The following is a 21,804-nucleotide window of genomic DNA, read 5'->3' as shown; positions in this document are numbered from 1 at the left end:
ATAAGCTCACTTTCCTCATCTGTAAAATGGGGACTCCAGTTTTACCAGAGTCACTGTGCACAGCCCCATAGACACTGCAGTTTAATGAGTGTGCCGCTGGGAATTCTGCATCCCTGGGCTTATTCTTCTATCTCAGCCAGTTGTGCTGGTGATTAAATGAGTATAGTGCTTAGAACAGTGTCTGACTAAGCACTCTATGACTGTTTGCTATCATTATCCTTTGGGTACACCTTAAAAATGAAATGTATTTTAGTTCTAATTTTAAGGATCTCCAATGATGGCTTTCCTTTCCCCACCCCTAGCCCCAAAATATTTCTAGTTACTGGCATTTGTAATAAATAGATTGTTAACAAATTAATTTGGGCTCTTTAATCCTAGAAAAATACTGTATTGCAGTGCTGTACCAGGCCATATTGGAGCCTGAGGCAAGAGGAATAATCAGTAATACTGATTCTACTTTATGTAAAATTTTGATATTTTGTTCACCGTAGGATTTTTTTTTTGCATTGATTTAAAAAATTGCATTGAAATATTATTTTCCTTGATTACTAAGTTTTTAGCATTCCCTTCCCCCCTTATATTTTACATCTCAGGTTAGTACCTCACTCATTTCACCCATCTTATCCTAGCCTGGCCCTGCTGTACCGGACTTCATCTGTTGTCATGGAGGAAAAGAAAAAAGGTCTCAAATCTATGCTGACTCAAGGAGGCTATAGCAGCCAAATCTAAATCTAGAGTCTGGAAACTGACCCTTAAAATGTCATTCCTATTAGTGCTAAATCTCATTTTTTATTTTCCAGTTACAAGGTAACTTAGAAAACCTTAGTTAAGGAATCCTTAAAATGCAAAACAAATTTTGTATTCACTCGATAACATAGCCAGGTAATTTGGTCTTCAGAGTGAAATGAGCACAAAATAAGTGTGACACAAAATCAGAGTATCATAGGACAGCCATGGGAACAACAGCTATCCTGAAATCAAAAGGTAAAGAGAATAGGATGGAATCAAAGGGGGTTTTAAAAATTTTTTAATTTATTTTTTACCAGTAGTGTTAAGAGAATCCCACCTTTTCAAAGGAACCAGATCATGGAAGAATAGAAAATGTATAGATGCCCTTTTACGTATTGATGACATTGTTGAGAAAATGTGTCCAGGACCAGTGCTGGCTAAGTAAATAGGAACTCAGCCAATATCCCATGACATGGCGAGAAACATAAACTAAGAACTACGTATATGAGTTTGTAATCAGATAAATGTTGAGTCGGATTACTGTTCTGTCATCCAATAGCTGTTCAATTTGGACAAGATATTTAAATTCTCTGAACCTTAGTATGGAGATAAAAATTATGAGAAATAAGACTTTCTGTACAGTAGCTAAAAATGCATGAGACACATAGAAGGTGTTTAATGGCTGGTTATTGGTGTTATTATGATTCATATTAATATGTGTCAAACAACACACCAGCTAATCAAGGGCAATGAGTAGTAAGTGGTTATAGATGGCCAAACCCAGTGAACTGTCTGCTGGGAGAGTGGTTCAGTCCTGAGCCAGGATAGATGACAGCCAAGCAATTAGGCCTGAAGAAGAGAACACATGTGTCCATTTAGCTACCTGAGAGATGGCCAACCTAGCATCAGATTAGCATTTATGTGCTGATGAGCCCAGCTCTCTTAATTTTTGAATAATGTGAGAAAATGACACCAGACAAACAGGAACCAGGGAGTTAGCCAGGCCTCTGATCACCCAAGATGCAGGGAGCCTCCAGTAAGCCAGTAGAGAGAGAGAGAGAGAGAGAGAGAGAGAGAGAGAGCCCTAGGCTAACTCAGGAAACTGCTCTTCCAAAGAGGGAAAAGGGATTGGACATGGGCTGTCAGAGTGTGTAGAATTGAAAAAAGGAACTGATGGCAATGATACTCAGCAGGAGATGACTGCAACAGGCCTTCCTCCCACACAAGACTGGGTATTCATATAGCATCAGCAAGTAGGCTAGTGCTGTCCAGCTTACATCATTGAAACATATATCCTCATCTTTATTTTCTCAAACTTGTATTTAATTTTTAAAAAATCTCCGATTCCCTCCTCCTTTTGTAGTACTACTGAATAAAAATAATAATGATAATAATAAATAAAATAAATTTAAAAATAATTTGGTGGATTTGGGACTTTTCAGACCCTACATAACATTTCAGGGCATTTTGTTTTTCCTCCCAGTCCTCAAAGAAAACATACCTGGCAACTGATGTTTATATAATATCTAGGCTCCTGGCCAAATCATCTTTAAACTATAGCCATCTGGATGTTTGATCTAGGATATTCAGTCACCGTTGCTGCAAGTTTTCTTTTTAATACAATTATTATTTCTTAGTTATTATGGATTATATCTTTCAATAAAGATTTATCTCCATAAGGAAGAAACTTGAGAAATTATATAAGACTCCATTTTTTCTTAGCAGCTAATTGAGTACCCCAAGTAATCAAGACATTTAAGCATATTGTCATCCTCCAAAGCAAAGGGATCTCATTCCTGTTTCTCTTCCAGAATTGTGAAACATTTCCCTCACTTTCATTCATAGGCCACCTGAGAAACCTGAATCCGGCATGCCTTTAATTCTAGACACCAAAGTCAGTTTTCCTTGCATTGTGTGTGAGTTTGGTCTTTGCATTTTTTATTTTAGTGAGTTTTCCTTGGCAGAGGCCCTGCTCCTGCCTGGGAGCTGATTGAGCTTCCGTAGAGCCAATATGTTTCTCAGTTCTCCAATTTAAATTCTGCCAAGAATTTCCTAACGTGTGCCATGAGAAATTCAGCAGCACATAAAACCCCATTCATTAAATAAACAGTTAACTAAGCAACCCTTGGCAAAAGGCACAACCCATCTGACATTTGAAGCACTAGGGACCTTCCAAAGGAAATAATTAAAGAATGCATTAAGAAGAAATACCTCGGTGCCGAACAGCCATAATTGAAAAATAACAGTTCACAACCTAGAGTCTCTATACTTTTTTAGAGTCCTCAAAATTAGAAATGAAGAACAGTTATGTATGTTCAGTATTTCAGCAAATCTAGAAAAGGCTACATGCTTACCCTCTTAGCATAATCTAAATAAAACAGCTATTTGCATCAGGCTAGAGTTCTATCAACTCAGTGTGATTATAGAGGAGATCTCATTATGCCTTTGATAAATTTAAAATTACAAACAAAGTATTCCTTAATGAATACCTTTTGTTTAGTAGATGAAATCTTTCAAAATGTAAAGTTCATGGAAGATAAGGAATTGAGTTATGAAATTTAGGAAATAATCATGTAAACATGAAGATTTGAGGGTAATTAATTACTTCAAAGCATACTTCTTTACTTTTTAAGGAGGAAACTGCTTCTTTAAATGGCCATCATTCCTCTCTTATACATTTAAGATCATAATAATAACAATAATGGCTACTCTTTGCTCAGTGCTCAAGACCAAGTACCCTAGTACTGTCTGTGATTAAATAATAGTGCAAAATAAGTGTTAACCTTATTTGAAAAAGGGGAAACTACTTCAGAGAAACTAAGGAACTTCCCCAAGGCAGTGTAGTTAAGTAGCATAGCAGAAATTCAAACCTAAGGCTGTTTGAATCTATATTCATATCTATATCTATATTTATGTACCTACCATACAAAGTATTGCCTTCAGATAATATTAAAATAATGGAGCACATTTACACACCACTTCTCAATAACAGGTCTAGCTTGCAAAATATTTTTATTGTGGATGGGAGAGACAGCAGCATTGGCTTTCTTAAGTATCAGCTTCCCTGTTTCCTTTGTGGGTGCTCAGGTAGAGATGTGGTCAAGAAGGAATGGCGGGCAGCCAGAGAAAGACAGGGGATTGGTACAATGTGAGTAATCACAAATTTGATAATCGGATCTTGAAATCTCAAGTCAACAGGGCTTAAAAGAGTTGTAAGGCTTTTATTGCTGAAGGGAACCTAGTTATCATAAAAACAGCCCCATGGAAAGAAAACAAACAAAAAATTATACAATCTATTCCCAGGTCTGAAGAAGGCATTCAGATTCTGTCTCTCCACTGCTTACTAGCTGGACACTATCTGTGTGTCCTCAGGCAAGTGGCCTAACCTCTTGAAGAGAGCCACATTAAAGTGGAGCGCACTTGGTTTTCTCCTGCCCTGAGAATCCTTCAGCCTGGCCTCCAAATCACCTCCAAATGCGAGTGATTGGCCACCCACTCCTAGCATTTTACTGCAAGACACTCTACTAGGGCTTGTGATTATTACAATAGAATTAGTGTGCTTATAATTGCATTTTCCCCCTAATTTTATTTTTCTTTATAGTTTTATATGTATCTTCCAACAAATAATACAATTTTCTGGCATGAGGCCAGATTCTCTATGTGTTAAAATCAAAATTATTATAATCACTTATAGATGATAACTTTACAAATAATTATAACAGGGATGTAATTATAAGAGATATAATTTCCTTTTGCTATTCAGAAGTTTCTTTAGGGCACGTGGGTGGCTCAGTTGGTTAAGCATCTACTTCTTGATTTTGACTCAAGTCATGGTCTCAGGGTCATAAGATGGAGCCCCACGTTGGGCTCTGTGCTGAGCATGGAGTCTGCTTGAGATTCTCTCTCTCCCTCTCCCTCTCTCTCCTGCTCTCTCTCTAAAAAAAAATAAATAAATAAAATTAAAAAATAAACCTCTTTAAATGAGTTTAAATAAATAATTTGCCACCAGCTTTAGCTGGCTACATTTTGTAAAGCTAAATCAGAGCAACTACAATAGTTCTGTTATATATTTATCTTATCTATGCAGAAAACAAAACTATATGATGCAATGTACAAACATAATTAGAATAATTAATGTAAATAGCTTAGTAGGAGAGACCTAACATATATTAGAACACACTATAGAAATATAATTAAATGAAATGGAACTGGATGAAAGAAAGAAAAAAAGAAAGAAAGAAAGAAAGAAAGAAAGAAAGAAAGAAAGAAAGAAAATAGAATGCTCAGAAGCAGAACCTTGTACAGTATATATCAGAATTTTAAAATGTGGTAGGCCTTACAAATCAGTAGAAAAAGGAGAAGTTGTTCAAAAAATGTGCTGGCTCAAATAAGTAGCTGAGTAGGAGGACTCAATTTGGATTTTCACCTTCAAAGAGAAGACAAAATATTTTCAAAAAGATTACAGTTACACAAGCACCTATAAAATTAAGTAATAAACATTGTATATAACAATATGTTTATCAACTCTTTCTTGGGGGAGGACTTTTTTTTAAGGATTTTACTTATTTGAGACAGAGTAAGTGAGCACAAGCAGGGGCAGCAGCAGAAGAGGGATAAGCAGACTCCCAGCTGAGCAAGGAACCCGACTCAGGATTCAGTCCCAGGACCCTGAGATCATGACCTGAGCCAAAGGCAGATGCTCAACTGACTGACCCACCCAGGTGCCCTTTCTAAGCTAAAAAGTGATGAACACAATCAAAAAGTGGGGCAGCCTGGGTGGCTCAGCGGCTTAACACCGCCTTCTGCCCAGGGCATGATCCCGGAGTCCTGGGATCGAGTTCCGCATCAGGCTCCCTGCATGGAGCCTGCTTCTCCCTCTGCCTGTGTCTCTGCCTCTTTCTCTCTGTGTGTCTCTCATGAGTGAACAAATAAAATCTTTAAAAAAAAATTTTTTTTTAAGTGAAAGTAGAATGAAAACTTCGGCATATGCAACCAACATATAGCATGTCATGGTAAATCAACAGAGGAAGGACCAACTACATAGTATATGGCATTTTATATATGTGTATATTATATACACATATACACACACATATATATCCGTGCATTCTAGGGACATACATATACTAGATGGTATATAATATACCTTTATATATAGCTACCCCTTTAGAAAAATGTAAAATTAGATGATAGGGAAGCTCTGCAGAGCTCATGAGGCTGGGGATGCAAAAGAATTGGTTAATCCAGACATAACATTTGATGCCACTATTTTGTTATGATCAATTCAAAGATTCATTCTTGTTTCTTGATAATATAGGTTCCCTTATAAAAAAAAAATAAAGCGGCCTCTTGTCCTTCATTGAGACTAGTAGAGGATTTAAAAAGTTTTGGGATAAAGCAGACATGCATTGTCCTTATTAGCAGCATCTGCCAGCTTGGAATAGAAGCTTTAAACCCTAATTTATGGCGTGTCACATTCTGCAAGATCATGAAAGACTGATGCTGAAAATATCTTCATCACTTAGTTGCAAAATAGCAGTAAACATTGCAGGTTTATTGTTTCTAGTTAACTTTTTCTGTGTCTTTGTAAATGCCATTAGTGGGGGAAATAACTGCAAGATTTTTTTCCCTTCGGGACTTTTATTTTTATATTTGAGTGTCAGCTTATTGTGAAGCTATCACAGTTTTAAAGATAGAATTGCCTTTAAATCAGTTATGGTTCCCTTTCTGCCATGTTGCTGAAAAGACGGCTGCTCTTCATTTGTAATTGCTCTAGGGCGTCTCCTATTACACGCCTGTGCTAGAGACAGTTCATTGTTCCATCTGTTTCTGAACAGTCAAAAAAAAAAAAAACTGAACACTGAATTCCTTGATACTTGTTCATGATCAGAGCTTGATGCCAACTGAGACAGTCCCTGAACTGCTCTGTGCCTCAGTTTCCTCATCTGAAAATAAGGAAGAGTGACCTAGTTTCTGCTTTTACTTTTCAAAAATTGACCCATCAACTCTTATGTAACTGAAATAGTGGTTCGCTTTTCTATTTTTTTCCCCCACGGGCATTGCTGAATTACTGAATATTTAATTTGAGAGAAATAGCCATTCCTATTTAGTGGAACTCAAGTTGCCACACACCCAGATGCCACTGAAAGCTTCATTAAATTGAGTTGTTAACCCTGGGACAGCACAGCCTTTTTGCTCCCACGGCCGACTTGTACAGATGGCATCAAGGTTGTCTAAATAACTTTAGGCACTTCACTGATGGAATGAAGGAAGGGCAAAGCAAGAGGGTGTCTTCTTTTGATTTTCCTTCTTTTCATGAATAAGATGTAGTTGATCATGTTGCAATTTATATGAAAATTTTATCTACACATAATCTCTGAATAGGATTAGATTATGGGGGAAAAAACTTACCTTCTCTGCTGCCCACCCCCCCCATCCCCGCAAACAAAATGAAACAAAACATTTTTATCTTTCAAAATTCCTTATATAACTCTCTTTCAAATCAAATTTTCTGAATTCTGGGTATTGTTTTTAAGGTGGCATTGGGCTACTCTGACCAGGGCTTGTGCATTTCCTACCTGCCACCCCTTCTCTGACTCACACGCAGCATGTGAATCCCTGCAACTGGATGCACACTTGCCTCAAGAAGACATATTCAAATTATAGATGAAAACGTCTGTGGTGTGTGACATGCTTAGGAAGCTAAAATCCTGTTAGTCATTTAGTCAGTTAAGTTCAACAATTTTTTTTTTTTCACCTCACATTTGTGCTCCGCTCTCAGTATAAGAAAGTGCACAGCACTGGCAACTTGACCTTGAGTGGAAGATAGGGCAATGATGAGTGCAACAATTTTTTTTAAGTGGCTACTTTTGTTTCTATTGTGCTCTTAAAATTGTCTCTTCATGGTAGCAGGAACAGTAAAGAAACTCTGTTTAATTTTCTACTTTTTAAAATTATATATATATATATTTTTTTCCAGCTGCAGCCCTTCCTTTGGTGTGAGCCAACCTTATAAGTGCTGATATTTGTTTGTAGGCCAAGACATTTTTTATTCCAACTGAGTTAGACCATCTTGTGTTTTAGCCAAGAACTTTGTAATTTCTGAAATTATTAAATGCTTTTAGTATATGTATGTTTGTATTTTGGTGTGTATGTGGTATATATACACATGTGTTATCTACTTATCCATCTAGAGATATAGTATATATTCTAATATACATGTGTATCTTTTCTCAATGTCAATTTTAGCAGGCTTGACATATTATATATAAACACATTTATATTAGGTAATGTATAAGCTATGTGTGTGTGTATTCACATACAGTTTACACATTTCAGATAAATACACCAATAACAAGTATTAATGAGAAATTAAACTAGTTTATTCTAATATCTTAATTCTAATACTTTATTATACATATCCTTATATTATATATATCCAAAAGGCATACCTATTGAAAAACTACATTAGAGTTCTAGAAACAAGAATAAGCCCCATTACTTAAACTGGATTTGAAGAGACATTTTAATCAACAAGCACACGAAAACACTCTCTTGCTCGTTGTGCTATTTGATTCATTTAGAAATATTTTATGTATTTCTTTTAAGATTTATATTTATTTTTGTATTTATTCATGAGACATATACACACAAAGAGAGACAGAGACAGAAGCAGAGGGAGAAGCAGGCTCCTTGCAGGGAGTCTGGTGTGAGACTTGATCCCAGGACCCCGGGATCATGACCTGAGCCAAAGGCCACCCAAGTGTCCACATTTAGAAATATTTTAAGAAAGACAAAGAGAAGGAAAGATACTGTTTATGTAATAATCCATGTAATTCATAGCAAGGCCATCCTTTTGCATGGTGGTAAACTGTTTACTTGTGAATCTCTTAATTAGCAACTGTTATCAAAAAGTACAAATGAAATTCTAAATGAAAACTCTAAGTGGGGCAGCCCTGGTGGCGCAGCGGTTTAGCGCTTACCTTCGGCCCAGGACGTGATCCTGGAGACCCGGTATTGAGTCCCACATCGGGCTTCCTGCGTGGAGCCTGCCTCTCCCTCTGCCTGTGTCTCTGCCTCTCTCTCTCTGTGTCTCTCATGAATAAATAAATAAAATCTTAAAAAAAAAAAGAAAAAAAAAACTGTAAGTGAAATTTCCTGCTGAGACAAACACAGAATTTGAAGTTAATATCATTAGCTCTTCACAGTATTTGACATGGTCACGATAGAAGACATTCACTGAGCTCTGTGCTGTCACATATTTACTAATAAAATAGGATAATGTTTTCTATTTTCTAGGACACTTGTCAGGAACAAATACGTAAAACATATAAATTTCTTATAACAGGGTCTGACAAAATAAACACTCAATAAATCTTAGCTGATTCTTGTGGTGGTGGTAGTGGTGGTTTTTGTTGATGTCAGATGCCACGGAAGTTCTCTCATGAGTGAAAGTGAAAGCCCCAGGCTCACTAGCTTCCTATGTGTCGTGGTTAAGAAACCTCAGCTATCTAGAAAGTCTTCAACCTGCAATATGAATGTCAAGATACTAAAAGAAGCCCCAGGCTGCTGTGATCTCTCTGATCCTGATGGTTGCAGCCCTGTTAATTACTTTATTTATGATAGTCACAGAGAGAGAGAGAGGCAGAGACACAGGCAGAGGGAGAAGCAGGCTCCATGCACCGGGAGCCCGACGTGGGATTCGATCCCGGGTCTCCTGGATCGCGCCCTGGGCCAAAGGCAGGCGCTAAACCGCTGCGCCGCCCAGGGATCCCTGTTAATTACTTTAAAACATTGAACAGTCATCTACTATGTGCCATGCTGTTGCCTTTGTTACAGCTGCATTCAGTTCCTCTCAGAACAATAACATTATTTATGATAATAACACTAACAAGAGCAGCTGATATTCACCTGGACCCTTACTCTGTGCCAGACCCTATTGCTAGCACTTTCATTGAAATATCTTTTTTATTTTATTTTTTTACAATAACCCTCATGTAGTAGATGTTATTACTCCACCTTACAGAGAAAACTGAGCCCCTGTGAGGTTGAAGGACTTGGACAAAGTCACAGGATTGCAAGGGAGGCAGCTGCATTTCTCTTTGAAATTGTGAAAACTGGATTCCTAGCACTTACTTTTTATTACTCCCAAGAATAGTAGAGAACCAAGACTCAGAGTAGAATAAGTCATTCATGTTCTCAGGTCACAACCGAGTCTAGATCCCGGCATCACTCCTTGCCTTTAAGTTCGGTGTCCTTTCCATCACCCTGCAGACGCTCACAGCTGAGGTATGAAAAGCTTTGATCAATGCATGCTAATTAATTCAAAAGCTTCATGAAAATGTCTAAGCTGAAACATTTATTTATAACAACAAAATAGTCATTATTTGAGTAGCAAATGCTTTCCTACTGATGTGCTTATTTCACACACTCCCACTTCCTGTGGAAAGGGCTCTATCTATCAGCCATCAGTTCTTTAATACCATCTGTACAAACCTTAGAAAGATATAATCCTTGATGTATGTCTATGTGCCTAAAGATGTCGTGAACGTTCTCTTTACCTAACGGATTAGTGCTTCAACGTATCTCAGAATAGAGAGCAATATCCTGACATCAAACCACAACCGGAACAAGCCAGACAAAGAGAAGGAACAATAGAATGTCTTTCACCGTTGTCCCAAATCACATAGATTTGGGAGACAAAAGATTGTCCAAAAGATCTTTTGGGAGACAAAAGATTTAAGGGAGAGAAAGCTCAGGATTTATAGGTATGACATCCTTTTCCTTTATATACATATTCTAGAATTTAAGAACCTGAGAGAGAGGTTAGGCAAGTTGACCTAGATAATAGCTTTGTGATTAAGCCATGTCTATACCTAGACTCTCAAACTTTTCTTTTTATCCTATTTATTTCCCTTGCTTTTTAGGACTAATAAGATCAAATAAAACACTCAGTGATTGTCTACCTCAAATTTCAAGCCTGGGAATACAAAACTACAGACATATTGTTCCTGTGCTTGCATATTTAAGTTTGAGGGACTTGTTTTTTAAATCTTTTTTTTTTAATTTTTATTTATTTATGATAGTCACACAGAGAGAGAGAGAGAGAGAGAGAGAGAGAGAGAGGCGGAGACACAGGCAGAGGGAGAAGCAGGCTCCATGCACCGGGAGCCCGACGTGGGATTGGATCCCCGGTCTCCAGGATCGCGTCCTGGGCCAAAGGCAGGCGCTAAACTACTGCGCCACCCAGGGATCCCAAGTTTGAAGGACTTTTAAAAGATTTTAACAAATGTTGAAGGAAAGGGAAAGATCATCATAACAATGTGTGGAAATTATATGGCATATAGATAGATAACGAAAAAAAAAAGCCACCTAGTCTCTTTATGTTTTTATTTCTTTGGGATTTATTATTTATTTATTATATAAGCAGAGAAGTGAAATTCAACATTGTGAATTACTCTTAAAAAAAGGGAAAAAACAATATCCTCAAAGAAATATTGATTTTATGAACAGATCCAAACGAGAGTGCAATAATATCATCACTAATTGTTAAGATGGTAGAGTATACAGATATTTTTGAAAGTTGAAACTGTTAAACAAATTACAACTTTCTACCTAAATAAAAAGGATATATGAATAACTGTATTTGATTAGGAATCATATTAGCTGAGAAAGAAGCAAAAGAATAGCTTACATGTGAATTTTTATAAGAGTTGGAGTGCTTGCTGTCTACATATTATTGTAATTGAACTATATTCAGGTCGCTTTAAGAGTAAGTCTAACTTGAAAAGTAGAGTGATTATGAAATCTGGGTCAGATGAAGTAGTAGTGTAGTTGTGAGAGCTATCAGGCTGCCTCTCCAAAATTGCTTTTCTGTCTTCTGGAGTTACCTTTCAAAGAATACAAAATGAGAAGGAAAAAAAAAAAATATATCGTGCTTCTCCTCAAGGTAGTTCTTCTAGGAAAACGATTCTACCTCTGGAGAATTTTAACTCAGGTGTTTTTTTCATTCTAAAAGTCATTTAAACCCCGCAATATGAGTTTGAAGGTAAAGTTTTCTAATACACAGGCCAGCTTGCCGTTTATAACTGAACATGCACAGAAGTTTCTACATTTTTCTAAAGAAATAGACTAAATATAGTAGCTAGCTCATGAGATTAGTCTGCAGTACCACACTCTGCTTTACTTAGCTACATTTGTAAATATTGTTAATAATAGCCTATAACCTGGGACTAGGTAAAAAAAAAAAAAAAGTGAACAAAGAATTTTATTTAATTCTCATCAGATATTTATTGAGTGTCTGCTTTGTGCCAGACTCTGACCTTGATGCTTGACTACAGTAAGCAAGAATCGTGTCTGCACAAAGCATAGATTCTGGTGGAGATTGATTGATTGATTGACTTGCGGGGCTGTGTGTGGAGGGAGAGTGTATGTGCGTGGCTAGCCCTAAGTTACCTGATCAAGGGAATCCTTAATTTTCTTCTCCATCTTCTTGAGTCTCCTTTTCCCCAGGGCATCCAATTCACTCATGAGATTATAAATCACTCACTGAAATCCTTAGCTAGAATTTCCCTATCCCCAAATCCGTCAACTTTTTGTAGCTGATATTGGACTCCTGAGGGAATATAACAACCCTTATACTACTTACTCATCTCAGAAACACCTGACTCTATTGTAGTGGTTCTATTTCACGGCAATGTGTTAACATAGGTCAACATGATCATCTACATCAATTGGGTTGGAAAATGTTTTACTCATTCCTGATCGATGTCTTTGTCAAGGGAATCTCCAAATAATAAAATATAAACCTCCAAGGAAATTGAAACAATATATAGGCTTGGGTATCTTGAAAATCATAGTGGGAAGCCATAAAACTTGGAAACCATTTTCTCCACTTCTAAAGATCCCCAAAGAAAGACAATCCTAAATCAACTTACCCTAGGCTTAATAGCTCTTCCTCTCTTCAAGATAGTAGACTTAAGAATTAATCTAATTCCCTTTTGTTATTGCTTAAGTTCATTTTCTTTTCTCTTGTTGTCAGTATATGCTTATTAAACCATTATACACATTTGCTCAAAGAATAATGGATGTGGTATTCTTTATAATAATCCTCCTTCAAGATAAAGGTAAACTGAAACACCAGGAGTAGTAGTGGAAATATGTGACTTCTATGGTTGGCACAAATCAGATATAAAATACCAATTACATGGGGGTGCTTAAATTTTAAGCATTTCCTTAAAATGATTTAATTTGTTATTTCCATGTCTACTAGATGATGATGAAGAGATGATATTTATTATTCATGCAGTTTGATATATTTGATACTTATTGAAAATCTCACAATGTACCTGGCATTGGATTAATTGCCTTTATGTAGATTCTCTCACTTATATTTTTTTCTTTAATAATTACAACAATCCTGTAAAGTGTTATCTCCCTAGAAGGGAGAAGAAATAAGGTTTGAAGAAATCATGCAGTTAGGTAATGATAGTTCTAGAATTTGAACTCAAGAGTGTTTGATACCACAACCTACACTCTTAATCACTCTGAAAAATATAATATCCTTTAATAAATCATATCATGAAATTCACTAACTGCACTAACTGTTGGCTCAGTTACGTTTTGCCAAGGTTAGGGGGAAATAACTGCTGTATTGACCAGTTAATATGATTCTCAATCATTTACAGTTATTCATATATCTTTTTTATTTAGGTTGAAAGTTGTAATTTGTTTAATAGTTTCAACTTTCAAAAATATCTATATACTCTACCATCTTAACAATTAGTGATGATATTGTTGCACTCTCATTTGGATCTGTTCATAAAATCAATATTTCTTTGAGGATATTGTTTTTTTTTTTCCTTTTTTTAAGAGTAGTTCACAATGTTGAACTTCACTTCTCTGCTTCATGGGCTTATATAATAAATCCCAAAGAAATAAAAACATAAAAGAGACTAGGTGGGTTTTTTTTTCATTATCTATCTATATGCCATATAATTTCCACACATTGTTATGATGATCTTTTCCCTTTCCTTCATCATTTGTTAAAATTTTCTATTATAGAAATTTAAATGAATTTAGAACCTGTCAGTGTTGGCCGCTATGAATTTTTGAATGGCTTCTTAAAATAATTTAGATACTTATCTGGACAGAGAGCTAATTTATTCTTAAATCAGTATGACATATGTATTTTGGAAATGTAATTATGCATGGTATGCATTTTATAAAGGCAGGGTATGGATCTCTCTTTATCTTTATGTCAGAATGGCTTCAAGTTTATTAAGATGATGTGATAGCAGATGCATGATACTGTGAGCCCTGCCAGTGGATGTGTTCAATGTGCCGTTTAGAGTCCAAAAAGCCATAGGACTATCAACAAGCAGTCAGAACCAGCTAGCCAATTCGGATGAAATGCCTTGGGAAATTAGAATACAAGACAAACTTTGTTCCGTGTTTGTATACTTTAAAGTAAAATGGAACACAAGTAATACAGGTTGAATAGATTTAGAATCAACACTGTTCTAATGTTACCCAACATTATTCAAGCAGTTGTTAATGTAGGCCATAAGGGAAAAGGGAGCTTCTGCATGTTAGTTGTATTTTGTGATTTTTCTTAGATATTTCAGGATGTTTTCTACCTTAATTTGTTGTGATTATCTTACAGAGTTTATACACATAGTGGCCCTATATATCATAGATGGGATCCTATTTTTAGGGGAACAGTGATGCAAAATATCTAATTTCAAATACTTTAGTAGTGGGAAAACTGAAAAACTTTTATATTTAATAAACAAAGTATAATAACCAAACCCAAAAGCAAATGGCTTTTATAAGTTTGAGTCTATGCATGCTTGAAATAATAAGAACTGTATGCAAATTCACTCAAATTATTTGAGTCAACTACAACCAGGTGGTGTATGTACACACATTATTTGTTTGGAATTATATTGGAATGGTTACTGTTTAATGAGTTAATACTTGAATTTTATTTGGCTGAAAAAGTGGTCTTATATATAAAAATACACCAAACATCATGATACATGTGTTGCAAACATGTGTTGCAAGTTATGTGAACTGAAGACAAGTTCTAAATATTAAAATATGAGCCTGGTTTCTCACTTTTATCCTCTGCCCACAGGTTGTTTATAAAAATAATGATGTAAGGCTGGAATTATCTCGACTTGCCAAGCAAGGAGACCCTAAGATGAAGATTCATGGAGTGGTGGCATTTAAATGTGAGAATGTTGCAACGTTGGACCCAATCACCTTTGAAACCCCAGAGTCTTTCATCTCTTTGCCTAAATGGAATGCAAAGAAAACAGGCTCCATATCATTTGATTTTCGCACAACAGAGCCAAATGGCCTCATTTTATTTAGCCATGGCAAGCCAAGACACCAAAAAGATGCCAAGCACCCTCAGATGATAAAGGTTGACTTCTTTGCTATTGAGATGCTAGATGGCCATCTCTACCTCCTCCTGGACATGGGATCAGGTACAATAAAAATCAAAGCCCTACAGAAGAAGGTGAATGATGGAGAATGGTATCATGTGGACTTCCAGAGAGATGGACGGTCAGGTAATTTTTCATTTTTTTTATGCTGTTTACCTACTGGACCACTCCTTACACCCCTCACCAAGGAAATTAAAACCAAGACATATTAAAGATTTCCTGCATTTCAGTCTTTAGGGTAAAAGAAATTGTTATTTGTTTCACATCATATACAAATCAGAAGAAGCTAGTTAATCACTATAGTTGGGCATCAAACCCCAAATCCTCAAATGGCTGCTAGAATCACTTCTTAAATGAACATTTATTTATTGGATAATCAAGTGCCAAATCTTGCAAGAAATTTTATCTTGAATTTGCAAGTGACAAAATGCAGGGTTCTTGTATTCCCAATTATTGCTTATATCATTGGATGATTGGAGGTACCTGAAGTGGCAAATACAAAATATGAAAAATCCAATAATCCACATAGAAAATCCTTAGTTTAATTTTTATCCAAGATGAATCTGTGGTGTTAAAACACTTTTATCAATTCAAAAGGATTAAGATTTCAAGGATTTCAAGAACATTGACAAAAATCTGTTGACTTCCAAATAGCTTTCCTTTCTAATGAAACATGTTTGGAATTTAGCCAATAGGAATTCTTTCCTTTGGCTTCTTGGAGAGGACTGTGTGTGTGTGTGTGAGAGAGAGAGAGAGAGAGAGAGAGAGAGCGAGCACATGTATAATTGGAGAAAGGAAAAGGCATTGTAGGGAAGGCCTGGAGAAATAACATTTACTTACTTTGAAATTTGAGAATGGATTAGGGGACTTAGGGAATTGACTGGCATTAGGTTTGTGGGGGCAAGGATCATCCAGGCAGAATAAATAGCATTTTGTGGAAACCCAGAAAGTGAGAGAGACAGAGAGAAGAAAGAGAAGGAAAGAGAGAAGCAATTTATTTTATGTATACAATTACATATTATTTCTTTTACTTTCTTCACTTTGTGTTCCCATGCTCTGATTGTTCCTCTCACTTACAAATCAAATTAGCTTCTTATAATAGAAGACAACTGAGTTTAGACCTAACCACGCTCCTCCCTTCCTTCACTGAACTTCCTTGTTTACTTATATGCCACACACCCACTCTGGGTTTTACACTAAATGGTAGTATAAGCTTGGCCAAGGCATTTTTTTTTTTTTTTTGTGGGTCTGAATTTCTTCCTTTGTGAAACATATTGGGAAGGACCCAGTATTGACGGGCTCCCAGACCTGGTGAAGGGGTGTCAACAGTGATGGGATCTAGGATTCTATATTTTTGCAAAGCTCTCCAGCTGATGATCAGCCAAACGTGGGAACCACAGACCAGAGAACATTTAGTGCTTCTTTCAGATCCAGTAATCTGTGATCAGCGTCCTACTTTAGGAAGGCTATGCTGCAGTTCTGGGGTGAGTGCTCCTTTCGTGGATTCCCTTGTCACTTGTGTACTTCCAGCTTCCCTTTAACAGAACTGTGTCCTATCTCACTCTTAGTCATGTCTTGTTTTCCTGCTTATCAATTAAAAAGATTGTAATTATCCAGAAAAAAAAAAAGATTGTAATTAAAAAAAATAAATAAAAAAATAAAAAGATTGTAATTGACATCCTGCAATTAATTCCTCTTTTTTAGCCCAATAAAATAAAGAAATGGAATGAATGGGAATTGGGAGGGAGCCAATGTTAAGGGTGGAAAGTTGAAGTAAGGTCAGAACCCATTGCTCTGATTCTCAGATATCTCAGAGACTATTTCTGATTCATCCCTCTCTGGAAACTTGGTCTCCCTCCATTCTTCATTTCCCTGAAATTTTCCACAGGGAAGATTAGTTACCTATCTGTACTATCTATGCTTTTTTTTTTTTTTTTTTAACCAGTTCTCTCCAGTATCTTAGATGATTGAGTGTAGACAACAATTTATTTCCCTGCAGCATTATACTGATTCCACTGGAAAATAGATTCCTCTATTTTTTTTTTTCTGATTTAAGCTGAGAAGTGTACATTGAGGGGAATACAGAAATATAGCAATAGAGTACCGCCCTTTCACTTCCTCCGGCCTGTTTCTACCAGAGGAAGCAGTTGATTGGCCACTTAAGAACTTTCAAAGAGAAGTCTTAAAAAGAGGAATGGAGCATGGACTAATCTTGTGCTTAAAATATTAACTTCTGGGTAACCATTTGATTTAATATACACCTAGGATAAAATGTTTAAATTACTCTCGAGTATGTATTTGTACATGTTAGTCCTCATAATAATTTATTTTTATTTGTTTATCTATTTATTGAGAGACATAGAGAAAGTAAGTGTAAGCTGAAGGGGGGGCGAAGAGAGGGAGAATCTCAAGCAGACTCCTCACTGAGCGCAATGTGGGACTCAATTTCACAACCATAAGATCATGACTGGAGTCAAAATCAAGAGTCAGATGCTTAACCAGCTGAGCCACCTAGGTGCCCAAAACTTCATAATAATATAAAACATGACTGATTAGATTAATTGGACATCTTTTTGGAAGTTCAGAGAGACAAAAAATTACCATATCTCAGATCAGTTGTATTTCATTCACCAAGAAATGAGGTATTTTCTAACTATATGAAGAAATACATGGTCAGTGACAAAATTTTAATAAATGCAAAAGAATGTAGGAAGGGAAACAAAACCAGCCATTATTCATTTGATAATGGTAATTTATTCTAGTCTTAAGTGTGATATGGTCTAATTAGTTTCCCAAGTTCCTTGGACGACGTATTATGATAAGAATTGGATAAATGCCTTAATCCTTAGGCCGAATAAAATCCACTTTTTTTCTGTATAAGTTATTTAATTCTTCCAAATTGCCAGTAGTTTATTAACTGTTCTGTTTGTACCCTCATTGGAAAAGGTCAAAAGCAGAGTATGTCTGTGTTAATTTAGAAAGTTCAATGCTGGATAGGAAGATGAGAGAGATGCCTTAAGACAGTATTCTATACATTAAGAAAGAAAATAAGACATGAGATTTTTGTGGGAATACAAGGAAAGATTAAGTTAGTATGCTTGGTGATGTACAGCTGGTAAAATACTTTTATGTGATTACAACTTTAGATTAGTGAATTGAGACAAACAGTATAAAACCGAAAGCTCATTCACTACACCAAGTTTTGCCCTTTACTAAATTGAAAGAAAAGAGAGCTCATTTTATGTTGGCCTAGCTCAAGGGAATTTAATGTAATGTTAATAACTCTAGCTGTTAATATTTTATATATAGTATTTTAATTAAGTTCTATATTTGCACACTGCATTGGTTTGGTTTAAGCAGCCTTTTAAAAATTGAATGAATAACTCTCCTAGCTTTTATTTTACTTAAAGGATATTTCTGAGTTAGGTTGGTGAAATAGTAAGATTTATAGCTCGGTTAAAACTAAGAAACATAGAATTTTAAGAAATAATTCATTTAATCCATTTTTCACACCAGTTATATTCAGAGGCTATATGAAAATTAGCCTTAATATAACGTGGGAAAATGATACTTCTATGACAAGAGGTCAGTGTGGGCTGCTTTGTGACTCATGGATGATGAAGGTTGCCTGGGATACTCTTCAGCTGAATATTTAAAAATATTTAATGAGCCATTTTCTCTGCTATTAAAGTAGAGGGAACTTAGGGCTGAGAATTATTCTTTCTGCTATTGACCATACTAAAGTTAGTAGGCATAAAGCCACGGCCATTAATTTGATGCCAGTAACTATTGGTTACCTTGGTCAGAGGTAGGGTTAAACCATATTTGGTGGACAGACTGAATTTTTAACATTCCCTAAACAATTTATAAAGGAAACCTATATGTGAAAGAGGATGTCTTATTTATGTTTATACCTCAGGTTCTGATACTTTCTTGTGCAATAGCAGTTGTTTAACAAATATTTGGTACAAAGAAAAATAAAGGGAAAAATATGTGAATAGCTCAGTTCTGACCCACCCCCTAATAATTAAAAACAGTGGTATCATCTTTACATTTGAAGAGTAATAGCACTCTTTTAGTTGTAATGCAAGTTTTTAAGGAATTTACATTACTTTATGAAAGCAGTTTACACAATATAACAAGTGCTACCCTTTTTTATGAATACAAAGTTATCCTCCAAGCCCAGATGCCACCCCCCCCCAAAAAAAAATGCAGTGAGAAAGGTACATAATTGTTAGAGAACTGTGGTAAGCCTGGTACAAAAACGACAAGCTCTTATGAGATCAGCATTGCTATCTTTGTTCATTAGATCTCTCTATCATTTAGCAAACATGTAGGTACAAGAAAAATTAAGGGAAGGTGGTCACTTATTTCTGAGGACTGGTATATGCAGGCAAAGTAAGCCTGCTAATGACAGGGGAGATAGTCACCCACACTGCCTATCTTTCCAGCAATTGGCCCTTCAGTCCTTTGTTCACTAAAAGGTGGGGGTATGTGAGCCCCTTGTTTGGTGAGGAAATATTGCCCTCAGATGAATACTTTTCTAGAACTTCATTTGCAGCACAATTAATTGTACCAGGTTTATATATCCCTTCTTCCATTCTGTGACATGGGAAGGAAACACTTTCTTTCCACTTTGACTGCTACTATTGACACACAGCTGCTCTCTTGGTACAGTGTAGCTTCTTCCATTGCCTGCTTAGGCTGATACTAGTGACATGGGGCCTGGTAAGCTGAGTCAGAAATGGCGTTTTCAGATGCTGGGCTAAACTTGCAAAGGAGGAACCATACAAAGTGGAGGCGATTTGATTTCTTGACCAGAGTATATGATTTAAGCGCTGCAAAAAGTGAATATCTTCTATGGATAGCTACTTAACAGAGAAAAAAACCCTGTTTCTGGGTTAATAAATATGATGAAGAGGCTTATTACTCTGCGAACTTAGCAGGACTTAGAGCTGAATATTTCCTTACCAGCTCCTCTTCCCTTTCCAGAGTTCCCCTTTACCTCTTTTTTTCTCCCAAACTCAACACAAATATGTGTCCAGGTATTTAGTAAACATATGAATTGTACTAAAATTAGGATGAGGTTAATGACTGTTTTCTTAGGGCATGAATATTGTTTAAATTTATATTAAGCTCTTTGGTTCAGTCAAGGGTATCCTCTCAAGTATTTTTATAGCAAACTGCCAGTATTTTTTTTTTTTTTTTTGCAAACCATCATTATTACACATTGAAATCAAAGAGGAAACTCATTATTATTGTCAAATTCCGCTTGTGTACAGCAGGGTACAGCAGATTGTATCAGTGGTTATTCATGGGTAAGCCTACATTTAACAGCTAAGAAACCATTGAGATTGAATTGAAGTCATAGAGTTCCAGTTTAAGAACTAGAAATTACAGTGGGAAAGGCACAAGGCTCTCTCCAGAGCACATAATTAGAGGTTTATAGTAATCACTGTTTGATGTGAACAGCACTTTCTAGCTATCTATTACCAGCACTGATTTCTGTGTATACCATTCATGAATCACCACACTTAAACATTTCTACTTGAACAACCATTAGACGATTTCTCTGTTTAGGTCTTGATTTAAACTTGCTCTTTGACTATAAACATTCCTCCCATGCTTCTACCTACTAGCTCACTGCAAACACTGCAATAATTTTAAGTAAATTTATAATATTGTTTTGTATGCATGTCTCTAAACCACCATACATCAGTGGAAAACTGAAGCACTTTATCAATATTTTGTTAATGATTTGACTATCCCAATGACTAGAGTCAATTTTGCATAAATTTGTTACATTAAATTTTATTAAACCAATGCTTATATTTATTTCTTGATTTTGAACATGTTTAAAAATCAAAAAAAAAGTCATCCATTTTCTTTCCCCTAAAAAAAATTTTGTTTTGGACATTTTCTTCCAGTCTTATGTACATATATTTTATAGATAATATACATCCTTACCAGTACTATATAATAAACATAATTCCTCATGGTAATTCTGATTATAGTAGATGGATATAATTGACCAGTTATGGAGATATGAGTATTCAGGTTCCTGTTATCAATTAAATTTCCCATCATAAATGAATAAACATTTGGATTGTAAACTGGCATCTCCTACTGGCAAAGCTACACAGGAAGCATTTCTATATCCTGTGATAGTTGCTATCTCATGGAGAATTAATAACTTGGCATTCTTATTTTGTACATCGATCCTATGGGCTTGGTAAATCAGTGAAAACCTGAGAGATGGACCCTGTTCTTTCAATATGCAAATTTCCTTGCTGGGCCTACCAGTTTAGAGGGCAGACCTTGGCTATGGTGTCAGTCGCACCCTGAGGAAATAGGCACTTACCTGACCACACCTAGCAGCAGTGACTCTCATTGTGGAGTGCTGAGCAGAAATCTGTATAAATTCTTCAAAATAGTATTTTAATTTTAATATTTTAATTATAAAATAAGCACTTGACTGATGTTTACAACTATCCAGCATTGTGTATGATAATCTTAAAAATTCATATGTATACATATTGCAATAAGTGTGGATGTGTGTTTGTATATGTGCATGTGCTAAATACATGACATGCAAAAAAAAATAAAAATAAATAAATAAATAAAT

At 35.9% G+C, this 21,804-nt stretch overlaps 1 protein-coding gene and 1 long non-coding RNA gene across 24 annotated transcripts in view; one reads left to right on the top strand and one right to left on the bottom strand.

Moving 5' to 3' along the window:
• The window catches only part of NRXN1 (neurexin 1), a 1,115,712-nt gene that overhangs the window by 466,341 nt on the left and 627,567 nt on the right, over nt 1–21,804 (top strand). For all 22 annotated transcript variants that reach the window (XM_049115892.1, XM_049115890.1, XM_049115886.1 and 19 more), the window contains one exon: nt 14,867–15,305. In XM_049115892.1, coding sequence (XP_048971849.1) covers nt 14,867–15,305 — 439 coding nt within the window. The remainder of the gene's footprint in view (nt 1–14,866; nt 15,306–21,804) is intronic.
• LOC112672146 (uncharacterized) overlaps nt 1–21,804 on the bottom strand; it is an 86,666-nt gene that overhangs the window by 48,671 nt on the left and 16,191 nt on the right. For both annotated transcript variants that reach the window (XR_007413801.1, XR_007413802.1), the window contains exons 4-5: nt 8,712–8,845; nt 5,070–5,155 (exon numbers count right to left, since the gene is read on the bottom strand). This is a non-coding gene — a long non-coding RNA (uncharacterized LOC112672146). The remainder of the gene's footprint in view (nt 1–5,069; nt 5,156–8,711; nt 8,846–21,804) is intronic.

This window comes from Canis lupus, chromosome 10 (assembly GCF_003254725.2).
Source record: "Canis lupus dingo isolate Sandy chromosome 10, ASM325472v2, whole genome shotgun sequence".
Lineage (NCBI taxonomy): Eukaryota > Metazoa > Chordata > Mammalia > Carnivora > Canidae > Canis > Canis lupus.
This window is presented reverse-complemented; position numbering and strand designations above follow the sequence as displayed.